At 38.9% G+C, this 19,996-nt stretch overlaps 1 protein-coding gene across 4 annotated transcripts in view; it reads left to right on the top strand.

Annotated features, from left to right (window-relative positions):
* The window catches only part of LOC143031508 (uncharacterized), a 28,413-nt gene that overhangs the window by 1,398 nt on the left and 7,019 nt on the right, over positions 1-19,996 (top strand). For 2 of the 4 annotated variants that reach the window (XM_076195445.1, XM_076195443.1), the window contains exons 2-4: positions 309-488; positions 1,846-2,070; positions 18,832-19,008. In XM_076195445.1, the coding sequence (XP_076051560.1) occupies positions 1,872-2,070; positions 18,832-19,008 (376 nt within the window). In that variant the 5' untranslated portion in view covers positions 309-488; positions 1,846-1,871. The remainder of the gene's footprint in view (positions 1-308; positions 489-1,845; positions 2,071-18,831; positions 19,009-19,996) is intronic. The other 2 variants (XM_076195444.1, XM_076195442.1) reach the window with 1 other exon arrangement.

Raw genomic sequence — 19,996 nt, 5'->3', positions numbered from 1 at the left:
TTTTATTTTCAAAGTTAGGTGTGGCACGTCTTTAATTTATTTTTATATTTTTCATTTATTGATTTTTATTATTTTATTGACCTTTATTTCTGGTGTTAAGGTAGTCTCACCTTACCCGGTTCTTTTGGCCTTGGGAGCTGAATGGATTTAGCAGTAATGGCTGGACTGGGTTCACTTTGTAGAATTATATCTTAGCTGGAAAAAAAATATATACCTCTTAATGGAGGTGAGGGGGTTAATTTGTTTCAGAAATGGGCCCAGGATCTCCATAAACTTAAACTGAATTTCTTGCATTTTCTCACACATAGAGAACAGAGTGCTGGTGATAGCCCCCTCCCACTACCACTTTCAGCTGGTGTTATAGAAATATTCCAACACAACAATCTAAAGCTTCATCCCAGAGAGCTCTGTGAAAAGACCCAAGGACCATTGCCAGCCACTGTCGGGCTATGTGTTTTCCTTTTAATGAAACTCAAGGCAGTTATTAGGTAACTAGAACTGCATGTGTATGCATACATTCAGGTCACAACCCAGAACTGAAATTAACGATACAGAATTGATTTGGCAGCAAGATACAACCACAGAAATAACATAGAACATGTTATGCTACACTGTCACTTTCTCTCTAAACACCAACATAAAATCTTCACTGAGTGATTTGGGTTAAACCAGCAGTGACTGGTTTTCTGGGGAATGTGGGTATTCTGCAAGAGAAAACCAAGGCAATGGATTGATCAGTAGTACATTAATTTGATTAAAAATAGTAATGATAATAGTAATTATTTGGTTTAATGTCACAAACTACTATTCTCAGGGAGGGCTATGATAGTGAATCCTTTCAAAGGACTTTATAAGCAGGAAATTTAATGTAGTATGCTCTTACTATGAATTCATTTGCTGTCTGACAGAACAGCCTCCACTTTTAATCCATACAGCATCACTGGATTTAATTCAATGCCACAACATTTGACTAGTTTGAGCATCAACAGCATTAATTCAAAGCTGTGGTAATTGCAATAGCAGCTGCTTCCTAACAAATTGGCTTCGGTTAGTTGCTTGGTTTCCCCACATCACCACATTACATGACAATTGTATGAAGTGTTTGAACCTTTGGGGAATCTCTTTATTTAGAATTTTGCTGATTTATAAATGTCCCACTGTACACTACATATATTTGCAGTCATGGGTTCACTTAGCACCACCCACACATCCTTTTGTAACCTTGTAACTCTGCAGAGTGCTGGGGGAAAGCTGGTAACACATAGTTTTCATATTTGGGGTAAAATTTTGGCAGTTATAGTGCTGTTTCTCTCTTTTTTTCTCTTTCTCTCTCTTTTTAATTACATGACATTCACAAGGCATGTAAATCCGGTAGGATGGTATATACATGTATAATAATTATGGCAATGGCCTATGTCTCATAATATGCATAGAAAACATGAATGAGGAGGAAACAATACACTAAAGTTACAACCTTACCCTGTCAACTCACCATAAGCCTATACATTTTCATGGTTCCATGTTGACACTGCTCACGGATGCAGACATATTCAAGTGTTACTACTTCTTTCATCCTTTACCTTCATTTTATGTTATCTTGAGACAAATTATGCAAAAAAAAACAAAAGACAAAATATCAGCTGATGCCAGCATGTATCAGAGTTATACATTGGGTTGACAATGTATGGGTTAAACTATGCCACAAGTAGTGATGCTCTAACCCACACTGTTTTCTTGATGGGATATGTAATATTTAATAGAATATTATATTTTTTATTTTAGATGTCTTGAGGTGATGTATGTGATGTATTTGATCAAACAATTTTTTTTTTTTTTGTCTTTTAGGAATAAGTAAATAAAGTGAGGCTAACATGGATGATCCATGTGATATGGTAAATGTGGAAAGCACAATGCAGAAAAATGCAACAGCAATAAAAATAGAAATGATTGTGAAGGAGGAGGTGAATGTTGAACATGAAATGTTTACTGAGCCAGGGCTTTTAAGTTTGCCTGTGCAAGTCAAACAGGAGAGAAAATCAGCAGACAAAGAAATAGAGAAGGAAGCACAAAGTAAGTACTTAAGAAATTTTACTTAAAAAATTGTTCTATAGCCCAGAGAGTAAACTAATGTTGCATTATATTGCAATTCATATAATATTTGTTCAACAGTGTTCAGTTATAACATTGGAGTCATGCACATTTAAAGTACGTCCATTTTGCTGGAAGTTTCTTGTATTTCTTCACTTTTTCTTTTTATCATGAAGAATAGTCACCCCAGACTTCAACAGGGTAACAATTCTTCATGTGGGCTATCCTAGGGTGATAATTCTTCATGTGGTCCATCCTGGGTTTACGATTCTTCGGTTGTATAAGTTGTTGACAATAAGCATAATCTTCATTCAACCTAACCTAACATAATCTTTATTCCACTGTTGATATTCGGCATACTGGGGTGACAGTTCTCCAGGTGGGATCTCATGGGGTGACGATTCTTCATGTCGGATCTCATGGGGTGACAGTTCTTCATATGATCCTTTTTTATAGATTTGTCTCATTGTACATGATATAGTACTGGGTTGTGAACTTTCCTCTATATGCTTGTAGAAATCTTTTGGGATGGATGTTTTTTGTGATGGATACATGGACAGAAGGGCTGAGGAATAATATTGTTCCCATAATTTTCACATGTTGCTCAAAGAGTAATATTTTCATTTCTGCATGTGAGTGGCATTGTTTTGGATTAGTTCTATATTTGTTTTGGTGTTTATAATTGTTGGTGCAGTTTGTTTTCTTATATAGTTAACTATTGAGTTATATTTTAACTTAATTTGAGCAAAAATTAAAGGATATATGTACACACACACACACACACACTTCAACGAACGGACGGCTTAGAGGACGTTCTGAAGAAAAGTGAAGTTTCGTGGATCCCAAAGCAAAGGAAGTGCCTATTGTATTTACAGGGTGGGGGGGAAATTGCTCCTGGGGTAGTGGGAAAGTAGGGAAGGAAGAGAAGGGGAGGGATTGCTGAGGGAAATGGAAGGAAATGGGGAAGTAGAAGACTTGGCCCAGGCAGACAAACGAAATGTAAACACCAAAAAACGGCCCCCCGACCAACTGAGTGACGACGAAATGTCTAATAAAAATGTAAAGATTAGAAGTATAGATAAGAGCAATACAGTAGAAAGTGATGAGAATATTTTCCAGGGATTTAAAGAGGGTGGGGGGGACACAACCCCCCCCCCCCGACTGACAAGACTAGAAGAGAAGTTCGATAAGATGATCGAGGACTGGGAGCGTAGGTTCGGTCATGTTAACAACATTTTACAGAAGGTTGAAAAATTGGAAGAACTAAAGAAGGAGAACAAAAACTTAACTAAGGAAATAGAAGACCTAAAAAGACAGTTAAAAGAAGTAAAAAAGGAGAATGAAGAGTTAAAGATGAATAATAAAGAAAACAGAGAGGGATGGAAGACAATTCAAGAAAACAGTAAAGTTGCATTTACTGACATAATCAAACAGCAAATGAGAGAACAAACTGAAGACTCAGTTATTAAAGTGATGAGACAGAAGGAGAATATAGTAAGAGACTTAGCTGATAAAAAGAAATGTATAATTATATTAGGAATGGAAGAGAAACATAACTCAGATAGAACCTCAAGAACCAATAAGGAAAATGAAAAAGTAAGCAGTTTACTAAAATTAGTTCAGGAAGATGAACCAGAAATTATGAAGGAAATTGAGGAAAAATTCAGGCTCGGAAAGTATAGTACAGATAAGACCAGACCAATTAAGATTAAATTCAGGTCACAAACGACGGCAGAGAATATCTTATCCAAAACAGGGAAACTAGCAACAAGTGAACAATATAAAAAGGTATGGATAAAAAGGGAAATGAATAAAGAGGAAAGAGAGGAAGAAAAGCAGAAAAGACTTGAAGCTAAGAAAAAAAACGAGAGCAGAACGAAGTCAGAAAAAGAGAGATTCTATTGGAGAGTAGTGAATATGAAACTAAGGCGGTTCGACATACAAGAGAAAAACAAAAGGGAAACAGAGAACACAATGGAAGTGACAGAAAACTAAGAGTGTCTTACACAAATATAGATGGATTAATAACAGGATTGAATGAGCTGAATGATTATTTGAAAGAAAAAGAACCGGACATAATGGGAATTGTAGAAACAAAATTAAAAGGCCCACTACCACCCAACAGTGTAGGACATGATGCATATAATTATTGGATTAAAAACAGAGAGAAAAAGCAAGGGGGTAGAGTTATGTTCCTGACTAAGAAGGATATAAACGTGAGGGGTGTCATATATGGAAAGAATACAGTAGAGATGATTATGATAGAAGTGGAAGACAGAGATAAGAAGAGCAGAAAATTTGTGATAAATTATGTGCCTCCGAAAACAGCCTCATGGGAAGAGAGTGAACATAAAAGTATGTTAGAGGACACAAAGATAACATTAAATAAAATAATGGAAGATGGAGGAAGAATAGTTATGATGGGCGACTTTAATTGCAAAGAAATCTGCTGGGAAGAAATGACAGTAAAGGGTGGAGACGGCTCATAGGGAAACGCTCTACTTGAGATGATTACTGACCATACAATGACACAATGGATACAGGAGAACACTAGGTATAGAAATGAAGAAGAACCATCGAGACTAGACTTAATAATTACATCTGAACCTAGAATAGTGGACAAGATTGAATATAAAACACCAATAAGTAAAAGTGACCACATATTGATTGAACTGGAACTTAATGAAGAAAAATATATGAAAAGAAATAAACAATATAGAAAAGGAAGAATGATGTATGAAAAAACAAACTTTGATAAAATAAGAGAATTCTTTCAACAAGAAAACTGGGAAGAAATATACAAAGAAGAAACAACAGTGGAAGAGAAACGGAATATTTTGAAAAAAAAAATTACAAAAAAGGAGTGGAAAAGTATGTCCCAAGACAAAAACAAGAAAAAGAATATGTAAAATGCTGGTACAACAAATGTTGTAGGGAGTTAAAAGACAAAAGAGACAAAGCCTGGACCAGATGGAAAAAAGACAGACCTAAAAAATGGAAAATATATACCGGTTATAGAAATGAATATGTACAAACGTGCAGAGAGGAAAAGAGAAAATATGAAAAAGATGTCATAGAAAAGTGTAAAGATCAACCAAAACTATTTTATAGATTTGTAAACAATAAACTGAAAAACAAACAAGACTTGGAGAAAGTAAGACAAGGGGGAGTTGAATACACTGAGGAAATGGAAATGGCGGAAATTATGAACAAACATTGTAAATCAGTGTTTACAAGGGAGAACATACAACCTGAAGAGATTGAATGGAAAGAGAAAGTCCCCCCTATGGAAGAAATAGAAGTAACAAAGAATGAAATATTGACACACTTGAGTAATCTTGATGTCAGAAAATCACATGGACCAGATGAAATAGCAAACTGGATTATGAAAGAATGCAGGAATGAACTGGCAGACAAAACAGTTCCTTGAAAGAAGGAAAAGTTCCAGAAGATTGGAAAAAAGCAAATATAGTACCTATATATAAAGGAGGAAATATAGAAGAACCTACAAACTATAGACCAGTCTCTCTAACAAGTACAATAGCAAAAATTTGTGAAAGAATTATCAAAAGTAGATGGGTAAAATATTTAGAAAAAAACAAAGTGCAATTTGGATTCAGACAAGGACGATCATGCGTCACCAATTTAATATGTTTCTATTCAAGGCTAATAGATATAATACAAGAAAGAGATGGATGGGCGGACTGTGCATTTCTAGACCTAAAGAAAGCTTTTGACAAAGTACCACATAAGAAGTTGCTTAAGAAATTAGAAACTGAAGGAGGAATACAGGGCAAACTGCTAAATTGGATGGAAGACTTTTTGCAAGAAAGAAAAATGAGAGTAGTGATAAGAGACCAGCACTCAAAATGGGATAAAGTAATAAGCGGTGTTCCGCAGGGAACAGTACTGGCCCCAATAATGTTTGCTATATATTAATGATATGGATGAAGGAATTGAAAGTTATATGAGCTTCTTTGCAGATGATGCAAAACTACTAATAAGAGTGAAAACAGAAGAAGATTGTGAATCACTACAGAGAGATCTATATAAAGTACAGGAATGGAGTAGGAAGTGGGAGATGGAGTTCAATACAAAAAAGTGTAGTATAATGGAATTTGGAAAAAGCAAAAACAGAATAACAGGATCATATAATTTGGGAGAAGAAGGAATAAAAAAAGTAGAAAATGAGAAGGACCTGGGAGTCATTGTTATGAATAATATGTCACCTAAGAAACATATAAATAAGATTTTTGGAGAAACTTATAATTTAATAAGAACAATCATGAAGAAATGGTGAAGAAAATCCTAATCACCCTGATAAGACCAAGATTGGAATATGCAGCAACGATATGGTCACCAAGTACAAAAAAATGTATAAAAAAACTTGAAAGAATACAAAGAGCAATTACAAAATTGGCACCAACACTCTCAAAACTATCATATGAAGAGAGACTAGAAAAACTTGAACTACAGACACTAGAGCAAAGAAGAGAGAGAGGAGATTTGATAGCTATTTACAGAATCATGAAAGGCATGGAAATTACTGATAGAGAGAATCTGATAAAATGGGATGACAGAAATACAAGAGGACACGGAAAGAAAATAAAAAAAGACAGCTATAGAAGAGATTTGAAAAAGAACAGCTTTCCTCACAGAGTAATAGACAGTTGGAACAAGTTAGATGAGAAAGTGGTGTGTGCAAAAACAATACATGAATTCAAAAATAGTTTAGATAAAATGAGATATGAAGACGGGACCCCACGAGCATAGCTCCCCTTCCCGTAAAATACAACTAGGTAAATACAACTAGGTAAATACATATGAAGAGAGACTAGCAAAACTTGAACTACAGACACTAGAGCAAAGAAGAGAGAGAGGAGATTTGATAGCTATTTACAGAATCATGAAAGGCATAGAAATTATTGATAGAGAGAATCTGATAAAATGGGATGATAGAAATACAAGAGGGCACGGAAAGAAAATCAAGAAAGACAGCTATAGAAGAGATCTGAAAAAGAACAGCTTTCCTCACAGAGTAATAGATAGTTGGAACAAGTTAGATGAGAAAGTGGCGTGCGCAAAAACAATACATGAATTCAAAAATAGTTTAGATAAAATGAGATATGAAGACGGGACACCACAAGCATAGCTCCCCTTCCCGTAAAATACAACTAGGTAAATACACACACACACAGAAAGAAATAAGGGACCAAATAATAAATCTTGATATCAGAAAATCACATGGTCTTGATGGAATTGCAAATTGGATACTAAAAGAATGTATAGATGAACTAACAGACAAAATATATAAGATAATAGATTGCTCACTCAAAGAAGGCTAGGTACCACAAGATTGGAAAAATGCAGATATTGTACCAATATATAAAGGGGGAGCTAAGGAAGACCCTACAAACTATAGACCAGTCTCCTTTACAAGCACAATAGCAAAAATATGTGAAAAAGTTATCAAAAGTAGATGGAGTAAACATCTGGATGAAAATAATATACTGAATCCAGAACAATTGGGCTTTAGACAAGGAAGATCGTGTAACACTAACTTGATCTGTTTTTATTCTAGGCTAATAGACATAATGCAAGAAAGGAATGGATGAGCTGATTGTGCTTTCCTAGATTTACAGAAGGTATTGGATAAAGTGCCACACAAAAAGCTACTCAGAAAAAAACAACAGGAGGTGTACAAGGAAAGTTATTGAAATGGTTTGAAGATTTCTTGAATGGGAGAAAAATGAAGGTGGTACTTAGAGACAAAAACTCAACCTGGGAAGAAATGATAAGTGGAGTCCCACAAGGTTCTGTATTAGCTCCACTAATATTTGCCATATATATAAATGACATGTATGAAGGTGTAGAATGTTATATGAACTTATTTGCAGATGCAAAACTACTAAACAAAGTAAGCACAGAAAAAGACCATAAATCACTACAGAGATATCTGGACAAAGTCTGGGAATGAAGCCAAAAGTGGGAAGTGAACTTCAACATCAAGAAATGTAGTATAATGTAGTTTGGAAAAAGTAATAATAGAATATCAGGGTGATATAAAATTGGTACAAATGAATTAAAAATGTCAGCTCGGAAAAGGACCTAGGAGTAATTATTAGTAAAGGCATGTCACCAGACAAGCATATTAACAAAATAGTCGTAGAAACCTACAATTTACTAAGATCAATAAAGGCCTGTAACTGCTTGGATTAGGTAATGGTAAAATAGATATTAGTCACAATGATAAGACCAAGATTGGAGTATGCTGTGACACTATGGACACCCAGCACAAAAAAGAATATGAAGAAATTAGAAAGAATCCAAAGAGCAATGGCAAAGGTGGCACCAGCACTTTCAAAATTGACATAAAAATAAAGATTGTCAAAACTGGAACTACCAACCCTAGAACAAAGAAAGAGGATATCTACTGACCATTTACTGAATCATGAAAGTCCTTGACAGAGAAGATTTATTGAAGTAGGATAAAGGAAAAACAAGAGGGCATGAAAAGAAACTCAAAAAGAATAGTTATAGGAGAGATCTGAAAAAGAAAATAGTTTCCTACACAGAGTGGAACAAATTGGATGAAACAATAGTAAGTGCAAAAACCATACAAGAATTTAAGAACAAACTAGATGTTGAAAGATACAAAGACAGGTTACTACAAGCATAACTCCCATACCATATAATACAACTAGGAAAATAAATACACATATAAATGTTGTGGGCCCAAACATCCACACAAGTGGCAGTTGGCTAGTGTTGGATTAAGAGACCTAGGTGTAGGTATATACAGGATGTTAGGGATAAATTTGACACTTTTTTGGAAAGGAAAGTAGAACACCATATCTTGGCCAAAAATTGATGTATTCTCAAAATTCAAAGTGCATCTCTTAGAGGATCTTTTGCCAAATACAGCTCACTTAAAGAAGCCACTCTAAGCCACCACCACAGCCTCCAGGTGGGACCTGAACCTGCAGCACACAGTTTTTCCAGTGCCCTTCGAGAGATGCCTGAACACCAGTTTGATTCTGGCAATCAGCTCATCCTCGGTGTTGCAGGCTGTATCATTGATGTCTTTTTCAACTGTGCCCCACACATAATAGTCCATGGGGTTACAATCGGGTAAGTTGGGGGCCAGATCTTGGGACTGGTTAAGTCATAGAAGTTCTCAGACAGCCACTTCTGGGTTTTCCCAGAGGTGTGACATGGAGCTGAGTCCTGCTGCCACACATGTGGTCTTCCTGCAGCCACTCTTCCTCATTGCCAAATCCACCAAATAATTTTTTCTGCATGTTTATGGTGTCCCTAAGAACTTGCTCTATCTATCTGGTGCAAAAGTTGCTTGAAACCAAACTGCACTGATACCAACCATCGTGCAGGATCCTCTGAGCATGCCATAGCACACCCCCCGAGTCTGGTAGTAAAAGTTGCCGCTACTGATTCTCGCACCAGATGTACAACTTCCAACCTTTCTCATGGCCATCCTAGACTGGGTGTATGATTTTTATGTGTCTTGGCCAATGTGCCTGAATATTCCAAAGGAGTTGAGCATAATTTTATTCAATTTGGTAAGACTCGATTTTTCGGTCATAAATTTGTCTTGAGACGAATTGATTTGAGGGGTCAGATTTTACGGGTTAAGGTCCGGACTCACCAGAACTCCCAAGTCCCTCTCACACTCAGATTTTTCTAAAAATGTGTTATCTAAGGTGTATCTATTTTTGGGGTTGTGTAGCCCTACGTTTAACATGCTACACTTAGAAATATTGAAGTTCATTTGCCATTTCACCGACCATGTTAACAATTTATTAGGATCATTGTGCAGAATCTCTGCATCGTCACCTGACCTAATTAAGCATCCTGTTTTAGTGTCATCCATAAACACACTAACATCACTATTTATCCCATCATCTAAGTTGTTTATGTACATAATGAACAACAAGGGACCCAAAACCGAGCCCTGGAGGACCCCGCTAGTAACATTGCCCCACCTAGATTTTATTCCGTTTATGGTGACCCACTGCTTTCTGCTACTGATCCAAGCTCTAATCCATTCTAATACTTTTCCTCCTATGTCATGGTCTTTGATTTTATTATAGTCTCTGGTGTGGCACCTTGTCGAACGCTTTGCTAAAGTCAAGGTAAATAACATCGTAATTATCATTGTTATCTAACGCCTTATATAATTTAGTGTAAAAGAATAGAAGGTTAGTCACACATGACTTAGCCTTGGAGAAACTATGCTGTGAATCAAGAATTAAATTATGTCCTTTGATGTGTTCTCTGAGTCTATTTACTATCATTGATTCAAGCATTTTTAATATAACCAATGTCAAACTGATTGGCCTGTAGTTGCATATAGATGATCTATCTCCCTTCTTGAAAATAGGAACAACATTTGCCTACCTCCAAGCAATTGGCACAAAACCAATGTCTACCGATTTATTGAATATTTCAGTTAACTGGTGGCAGATTTCAAATTTACACTCCTTAAGCATTCTTGGAAGAATTTCGTCTGGACCCGGAGATTTTGTAGCTTTAAGTCTTTCAATCTGCTTGACTACTTCTTCTTTACTAATGCTGATATTAGATAGACTGCTTTCTCAATCCCCTCTGAAAATCGGATCGCAGTCAGGTACTTATTCTAACCTCTCAACTATAGAAAATAATTGTTAAACTCCTCACTCATTTTTTAATTGGTCCTATTCTTTCTTTATTTTTTGTTCTATAGAGGTAAAAGAAACCCTTTGGGTTGGATTTTGCTTGACTGGCAACCTTAATTTCATAATTACATTTTGCTGAATGTGTATTCCTTTTAACCAGCTTTGCCATTTCGTTATATCTTGATCTAAGGTGTGATTCCCCGTTTTATATTTTTACGTAAAGTCCTCTTCTCATTCCAATCTCATGTTTCAATCTGTCCGTCGTCCATTTGGGAGTACTACTATTTTTCTGTATTGACTTTAGGGGGATAAATGTGTTTTGTGTATTAATGATTAAATCAGATTGCTATACATTTCATCCAAATCGCTGACCTGACTGTTGAGCCCTCGCCCCCAAATGACCTGACCTAAGGTATGCATATTACCCTCCGTGACCCAACCCCTAGTCGTGACCTGACCCATCAGTTACGAACCAAGACCCGACAATGTTCGAAATGTCTGCATGACATTTCGTATTCAATTTCAAATAAGTTTTTATATTGTTAGAGTTTGCTCTCCTGAAGTCTGGTACTTGGATGTTATTCGTACTTTTTAATTTTTCCCAAATAACATTAAATCTTGTTTCTTGATGATTGCTAGAGCCTAGACTATCTCCCACTATTACACTGCTAATTAGGTGCTCATTATTAGTTAAAATTAAGTCCAGGGTATTTTGTCCCCTCGTAGGATCGGTAATCACTTGTTTTAGGAAATTATCCTGCACCACATCTAGGAATTTCTTCGCTTCATGATCTATTAAAGTTTCTCAGTCAATGTTTCTATAATTAAAATCTCACATGATCACAATGTTTTTGTACAGGGACGCTCTGTGATTTTCATGAATCAGGGGATCAGTCTGCTCAATGCTGAGGTTAGGAGGCATAGAAACCACTCCCACCCATTCCATTTCCTATATATTCCACTCCCCTCCACCCTCCTCCCTCCCCCTTATCTTGGCATCTCCCGGATGACGGGTCATCCCTGCATCCTGTCCACTGCCCTGGGTCAGAAGCAGTGTCCCAAGACACAGCACAACCACAGCAAGGCCGCTTCATAAATTTGGCAACTCCCTCTCTCCGTCCCCTCATGCAGAAAAGGAGAAGACAGGGAGAAATCCCTTGGGGCTGCATCAAATTTTTCTCATACATACTCCCACCCACTCCCCCTCATGCATCACAGCATCATCCATACACAACCCTTCTCCATTCACCCCATCTCCTGTCCTCTCCCATCCTTCCTCAACAGACATACCTTTCTTTTGTAATGTCCCTTTCACCCCATCCATCCATCTCATCCTAGGACACTTCCACCTCTGCCTTCCACACTTCTTTTACTAATCTTTCTTCACTCATTCTTTCCATGTGTCCAAACCATCCCAATACTCTTTCATCAACCCTATCTCCCAGCTCCCTTTCCACCCCTGTTCTCCTCACCTCCTCATTTCCCACTTTATTTAGCCTAGTAACCCCTATCATACTTCTCAGACATTTCATCTCAAACACATTCAAACTCCTTTTCTCTTACTCTCTTATGTTCCATGTTTCTGCCCCGTACATTGCTGTTGGCACAATCACTCCTTCATATAACCTCCTCTTAGCATTCATTCCCAGATATCTATTTCTTATTACACTTTTTAATCCACTAATGCATTTACTCGCTTCTCTCAATCTACATTTTACCTCCACCCCCACTATTCCTTTCCTGCCACATTCGCACCCAAGTATCTAAAACTATCCACTTCCTCCAGTCTTTCACCCTGTATGCTCACTTCCAGCCTGCTGTCACTCTCGCCCCTTGTACATCTCATCACCTTACTTTTGCCCACATTTATCTTCAGCTTCCTTCTTTCACACACCTTCTCAAACTCTGTCACTAACCTATCAATCCCTCCTCTGATCCTGCTACAAGCTCAGCGACGTCAGCAAACAACAACTGGCTCACCTCCCACTTCTTTAACCATCTCCAACCCCTGACCCACTACCCTTGCATTCACCTCTCGCACCACCCCATCCATGCAAAGATTGAACAGCCAGGGCGACATAACACATCCCTAATGAAGTCCTACCTTTACCTCAAACCATTCACTCTCTCCATTTCTAATCCTAACACAAGCTCTACTACTCTCGTAAAAACTCTTGACTGCTCTTAACAGCTTTCCTCCTGTCCCATATATCTGCAGTACCTCCCATAGCGCCTTCCTGTCTACCCTGTCGTAAGCCTTTTCCAGATCCATAAAAGCCCAAAAAACATCCTTACCTTTTCCTATAGCTTTCTCACATACATATCTGTCTTACCACAAAAATTTGATCTACACAACAACTACCTGTCCTAAACCCACACTGTTCCTCACCAATTACTCCCTCTGTTCCTCTCCTAATCCTCTCAATCAAGACCCTCCCATAAGCCTTCCCAATTACACTCAACAAGCTGATCCCTCTGAAACTACTACACACACACTTGTCCCCCTTTCCCTTGTAAAGCGGAACTATACAGGCACTCCTCCAGTCCTCCAGCACTCTACCCTCTCTTAAACAAACATTAAATAACCTCACCAGCCAGTTCACCATAACTATACCTCCTTTCTCCAGACATTCTGCATGGCATCCATCCAACCCAGGTGCCTTATCTGCTCTCATCATCTTAACAGCTGCTTTCACTTCATCCTTCCCTATTTCTCCTCCATTTTCCTCACTCATCACTCTCATTTTCTTAGCGCTTCCCACTGCAACTACCTTTCCCTCTCTATCTTCCTTCACATTTAGCAACTCCCTAAAATACTCTGCCCACCTTCCTCTCACTGCCTTCTCTCCCATTATCATCTCTCCATCTGTACCTTTTACCTTTTCTTCTCTACTTGATTCGCCTCCTCTTTCTCTTTTAATTTCCTTCCAAAATATCTTTTTATTACTTTCAAAATTTTCTGTCATACTTTTTCCCCACTTCACATCTGCTCTCCTCTTTGCTTCCTTTATCTCATGCTTAACTTCCCTTCTCTTTACTTTGTACCTCTCATATGATTCCCTCGTCCTAATTTATGGCCAATCTATGAATGCCTGCTTCTCTTCTACACCTTTCTTTGCTTCCTTATCCCACCACTCACTACCCTTCCAATTGACGGAGTGATTGGAAAGTATGGAGTTCGAGGCAAAAACCGTAGTGGAGAGTTGATGGTGGAGATGTGTCTTGAAAGAGAGTTGATGATAGCAAATACAATGTTTAAGAAGAAAGTCAAGCATAAATACACATGGGAGAGGGTGGTGGATGGAAGGGTGGCAGATAGAGTGTTAATGGAATATATAGTGGTGACTAGGAGTATGGTAGGAAGAGTTAAGGATGTACATGTTCTAAGGGGAGAGAGTGGGGGAATATCAGATCATTTCCTGGTGAAAGGTAAATTGAGAGTGGAGAATAGGTGGAACAAGAGGAAAAGGGCAGAAGGTAGGGAGGTACTTAGAGTGAACTGCTTAAATGAAGAAAAAAAAAGAGAATGAGTATAAGAAGAAGTTGAGACAGGAGTGGGAGAGAGTAAAGGATAGAGTAGAACTAGGAGTGGAGGAGGAATGGGGATGGTTCAAGGAGAGAGTCATAAGGTGTGCAAAGATGGTGTGTGGAACAAGGAGGGTAGGAGGAAATAGAAGGAAGGATAGTGAGTGTTGGGATAAGGAAGCAAAGAAGGGTGTAGAAGAGAAGAAGCAGGCATTCATAGATTGGCTGCAAATTAGGACGAGGAAATTGTATGGGAGGTACAAAGTAAAGAGAAAGAAAGTTAAGCATAAGATAAAGGAAGCAAAGAGGAGAGCAGATGTGAAATGGGGAAAGAGTATGACAGAAAATTTTGAAAGTAATAAAAAGATGTTTTGGAAAGAAGTTAAAAGAGGAAGAGGAGGCGAATCAAGTAGAGAAGAAAAGGTAAAAGATGCAGATGGAGAGATGATAATGAAAGAGAAGGCAGTGAGAGGAAGGTGGGCAGAGTATTTTAGGGAGTTGCTAAATGTGAAGGAAGATAGAGAGGGAAAGGTAGTTGCAGTGGGAAGCGCTAAGAAAATGAGAGTGATGAGTGAGGAAAATGGAGGAGAAATAGGGAAGGATGAAGTGAAAGCAGCTGTTAAGATGATGAGAGCAGATAAGGCACCTGGGTTGGATGGATGCCATGCAGAATGTCTGAAGAAAGGAGGTACAGTTATGGTGGACTGGCTGGTGAGGTTATTTAATGTTTGTTTAAGAGAGGGTAGAGTGCCGGAGGACTGGAGGAGTGCCTGTATAGTTCCGCTTTACAAGGGAAAGGGGGACAAGTGTGAGTGTAGTAGTTTCAGAGGGATCAACTTGTTGAGTGTAGTTGGGAAGGCTTATGGGAGGGTCTTGATTGAGAGGATTAGGAGAGGAACAGAGGGAGTAATTGGTGAGGAACAGTATGGTTTTAGGACAGGTAGGGGATGTGTAGATCAGATTTTTGTGGTAAGACAGATATGTGAGAAAGCTATAGGAAAAGGTAAGGATGTTTTTTGGGCTTTTATGGATCTGGAAAAGGCTTACGACAGGGTAGACAGGAAGGCATTGTGGGAGGTACTGCAGATATATGGGACAGAAGGAAAGCTGTTAAGAGCAGTCAAGAGTTTTTACGAGAGTAGTAGAGCTTGTGTTAGGATTAGAAATGGAGAGAGTGAATGGTTTGAGGTAAAGGTGGGACTTCGTCAGGGGTGTGTTATGTCGCCCTGGCTGTTCAATCTTTACATGGATGGGGTGGTGTGAGAGGTGAATGCAAGGGTAGTGGATCAGGGGTTGGAGATGATTAAAGAAAATGGAGAAAAGTGGGAGGTGAGCCAGGTGTTGTTTGCTGACGACACTGCACTTGTAGCAGGATCAGAGGAGGGATTGATAAGTTTGTGACAGAGTTTGAGAAGGTGTGTGAAAGAAGGAAGCTGAAGATAAATGTGGGCAAAAGTAAGGTGATGAGATGTACAAGGGGAGAGAGTGACAGTGGGCTGAAAGTGAGCATACAGGGTGAGAAACTGGAGGAAGTGGATAGTTTCAGATACTTGAGTGTGAATGTGACAGGAAAGGGAGTGGGGGTGGAGGTAGAATGTAGATTGAGAGAAGCGAGTAAATGCCTTGGTGGATTAAAAAGTGTTATGAGAAATAGATATCTGGGAATGGATGCTAAGAGGAGGTTATATGAAGGAGAGATTGTGCCAACTGCAATGTACGGGGCTGAAACATGGAACATGAGAGAGGAAGAGAGAAGGAGTTTGAATGTTTTTGAGATGAAATGTCTGAGAAGTATGATAGGGGTTACTAGGCTAGAAAGAGTGAGAAATGAAGAGGTGAGGAGGAGAACAGGGGTGGAAAAGGAGCTGGGAGATAGGGTTGATGAAAGAGTATTAGGATGGTTTGGACACATGGAAAGAATGAGTGGAAGGTGGAGGTGGAAGGAGTGAATATGAGGGGGTGTCCTAGGATGAGATGGATGGATGGGGTGAAAGGGGCTTTACAAAAGAGAGAAATGTCTGTAGAGGAAGGACGGGAGAGGACAGAAGATAGGGGTGAATGGAGAAGGGTTGTGTATAGATGAGGCTGTGATGCATGAGGGGGAGTGGGTGGGGGATGGGGGGTGAGGAAGTATGTATGAGAAAAAAGTTGATGCAGCCCAAAGGGATTTCTCCCTGTCTTCTCCTTTCCTGCATGAGGGGATGGAGAGGGGGGGTCGCCAAATTTACGAAGTGGCCTTGCTGTGGATGTACTGTGTCTTGCGACACTGCTTCTGACCCAGGGCAGTGGACAGGATGCAGGGATGACCTGTCATCCAGGAGGTGCCAAGATAGGAGGGAGGGATAAGGGTGGAGGGGAGTGGAATATATGGGAAATGAAATGGGTGGGAGTGATTTCTATGCCTTTTTCTATTTGGCTACACCCCGTGTAAGGGGGAAAAAGCCTTTGGTATATGTATGTACCAATATTTCATTCCAATTGTAGTGTATTTAATATTGTAAAGAGGTATGCTTTGTACATGAGTTTGAGAGTTTGAACCTTTCCCAGGTTTACCACTTTGACGACTTGTGAGTTCAAAATCTTGTAACCATTATACCCCCTGAAGACGATTTCTGGACGGGAATCGAAATGTCGGGTAAAACCCTTCAATTGAGTCTGGTGTTTACAGTTTTCCAATATGAATCCCAGACTCCAAATCTTCACTTTTATATATATATATATATATATATGTACAGTATTATATATTTCGGTGTTTGTGAGTGGTAAGAATGGAGGCCCATGACTGGTAAGAGTGACTTTGTTTCCTAACCAGTTTCACCTCATGAGGCTTCTTCAGATGTAATTTACAGAATGTGAATGTCTCACTAACCATCCTGGACAGTGCAGGCAATGTCTGAATACAAGAACTCCCAACAGTTTTGGCAGAGGAGACACCTATTTGAAGACAAAGTTTTTATTGAATGTACAATGTTTTGCCCATTTGGGCTTCTTCAAGTACAGAGATGAAGAATACATTCATACATATACCAATGGCTGTATCCCCTTACAAGAAGGGTAGCCAAATAATAAAGGCATAAAATCCACTCCCACCCATTCCATCCCCACACACTCCACTCCCATTCACCCCCCTCCCTCCCTCTTATCTTGGCTCCTCCTGGATGATGGGTCATCCCTGCATCTTGCCCATTGACCTGGGTCAAAAGCAGTGTAGCAAGACAGCACATCCACAGCAAGGCTGCTTCATTTAATCAGTAACCCCCCTCTCCGTCCCCTCATGCAGAAAAAGAGAAGATGGGGAGAAATCCCTTCAGACTGCATCAAAATATTCACACATTCCCTCACCCCATCTCCCCCCCCATTCCCTTCTGTGCATTACAGCATTATCCATACACAACCATTCTCCATTCACCCCTATCATCTGTCTTCTCCCTTCCTTCCTCAACAGACATTCCCCTGTTTCCCAGTGCCCCTTTTACCCCATCCATCCATCTTATCATTGGTCGCCCCCTCATCTTATCTCCTTCCACCTCTGCTTTCTACACTTCTTTCACTAATCTTTCTTCACTCATTCTTTCCATGTGTCCAAACCATCCCAATACTCTTTCATCAACCCTATCTCCCAACTCCCTTTCCACACCTGTTCTCCTCCTCACCTCCTTGTTTCTCACTCTATCCAGCCTAGTAATCCCTATCATACTTCTCAGGCACCTCATGTCAAACACACTCAAACTCCTCTCTTCTTCTCTTATGTTCCATGTTTCTGACCCATACAGTGCTGAGTTTGTATTTTCACAGAGATGAAGAATACAGACTTTATATAAAAGCCTCAGAGGGGTGCAGGTGGGACAGGGAAGAGTTCCAGAAGGTCATTTGGCTTGGGTAATGCATGGATAGCCTTCCAAAACCTTTTTCATCACAGGATATGATTTGATTGTTGATACACTGTTGAGTACTCCCTTAATTTATTCTGTAGTATTTGGTCCTTGAATAGCCACTGCTTCCAGATAAGTCCTCTTTATCTTTTCAATTTATTATATAACAATCTCAGCTTTATTCCAATCCATTTGTTGGTTAATGATATTCCAGTGTGGTGGTATTTTTTTTAAACAATGTACACAAATGTGTGTATAGTAGTCATGTGCTGTTTCATCAATCTAAAACTTGTTGCATTCTAAAGAAATAAACATTAGGCCTTCTCCAGAGACTGGGTACTCATTTAAGGCTGCAACTCATCTCTGGGATGAGATAAAGGTTTTCAAACTGCTTTGGGCAATGAGCAAGTGGATAAGCCCTCTTTCAAGGTTGCTATGCCTTTGAGGGTCTATTGTTCTTCAGCTGTCTTGGTTTCATTGCTTGAAGGTGTAGTTCCATGACAGCATTTTACACTTATTGTTAGATGGTCCAAAAAGTGGGTGAACTTTGAAGTTAAAAGGGGTTCCAATTCATTGCCCCTTTTTCAGACCATTATGCCAGCTTGTCTAATCTTCTTGATAGGCATATAATATGATTGATGCTACCTCGTGTAATATGAGGTTTTAAATTTCAGTGCAAAATTCTGGAAATTCTTTAAACATACTCAGCAACATCAGCATCTCTGAGGAAATTGGATTTCAAGAATTGAATGAGGGGAAAGTAGCTGACGTCTTGATGATTCCTTCTGGTGCAATCAGTGCAGAAGACCTGGCACTCCTGCAACACCAGCAGACAATGGTGGAGTTATCAGGTGAGGCTAAGAACTGCAGTCTTCATGTATCATTGATTACTATGTATGTGAATGGAGATTTGAGGAAGGGAGATGCTGCTAGGATGAGGGAGAGGGGTGTGAAATTAAGCATTGATTGATTGTCCACTTGATCTTGATATACATATACTAAGAGGCCTTTTCTCCCATGTAAGGGGATAGCCAAGTCAAAACATACACTTACCCTGCACCCAACCCACACCCATAAAAAAAGAAAAACATGTATTTTCCCTCCTATCTTAGTACCTCAGGGACGAAGGGTCACCCTAATCCCCCACCACATTGCTTAGGTCAGAAGAAATGCAGCAACACTGCACTTCCACAGCTGGAGCTGGGTTTAACAAAATAAGAACATCTCTTCAGGCTACATCATTTCCTCATCCATTTACTACCACTCTTCATTCACACCTTCATTCATTTCTAAGCTTAGATTGTGAAGTGGAAGAATTAGAACAATAATTGGATTGTAAGACAAAAGAACTTTCCAACAAAGAGCTATTTGAGTTTGAAGCCCTTGTGGAGGAAGAACAAATGAAGAATTGCAAGTGATAAATGTCAGTACAAGTGGGTTAGCAGAAGTTATTTCCTGGTCAGCAAAGCTCTCACTACTGTTAGAAACATAAATCCAGATGTAAAAAGATTTGCCAAAGTGGATTGGCAAATAAGAGAGGTTGTGTGATAATGAAATGCATTAATGCAAGAAAAAGAATCAAAATAAGCTAAGCATGCTTTCCATACATTTTGTATGATTGTATATGATGATCCCAAGGACCCCCATCATATTACAAATTACAAAGGAAAATTTATTTCCACTTATTGACAATAAAGTTTGATACATCATTGTTTCCTGTGATTGATATAATGCATTTTTATAAGATTCCTCTTGATTTATTACACCTTTTCTTCATTTGTATCTGACCTCATGAAGTGAAACATCTTTTATGGTCTTTCATTTTAATGCATTGCAAAT

Source organism: Oratosquilla oratoria, chromosome 12 (genome assembly GCF_046742065.1).
Source record: "Oratosquilla oratoria isolate Oo_2021 chromosome 12, ASM4674206v1, whole genome shotgun sequence".
Classification (NCBI taxonomy): domain Eukaryota; kingdom Metazoa; phylum Arthropoda; class Malacostraca; order Stomatopoda; family Squillidae; genus Oratosquilla; species Oratosquilla oratoria.
Note: the sequence above shows the minus strand (reverse complement) of the source record. Positions and strands in the feature narration are given on the sequence as shown.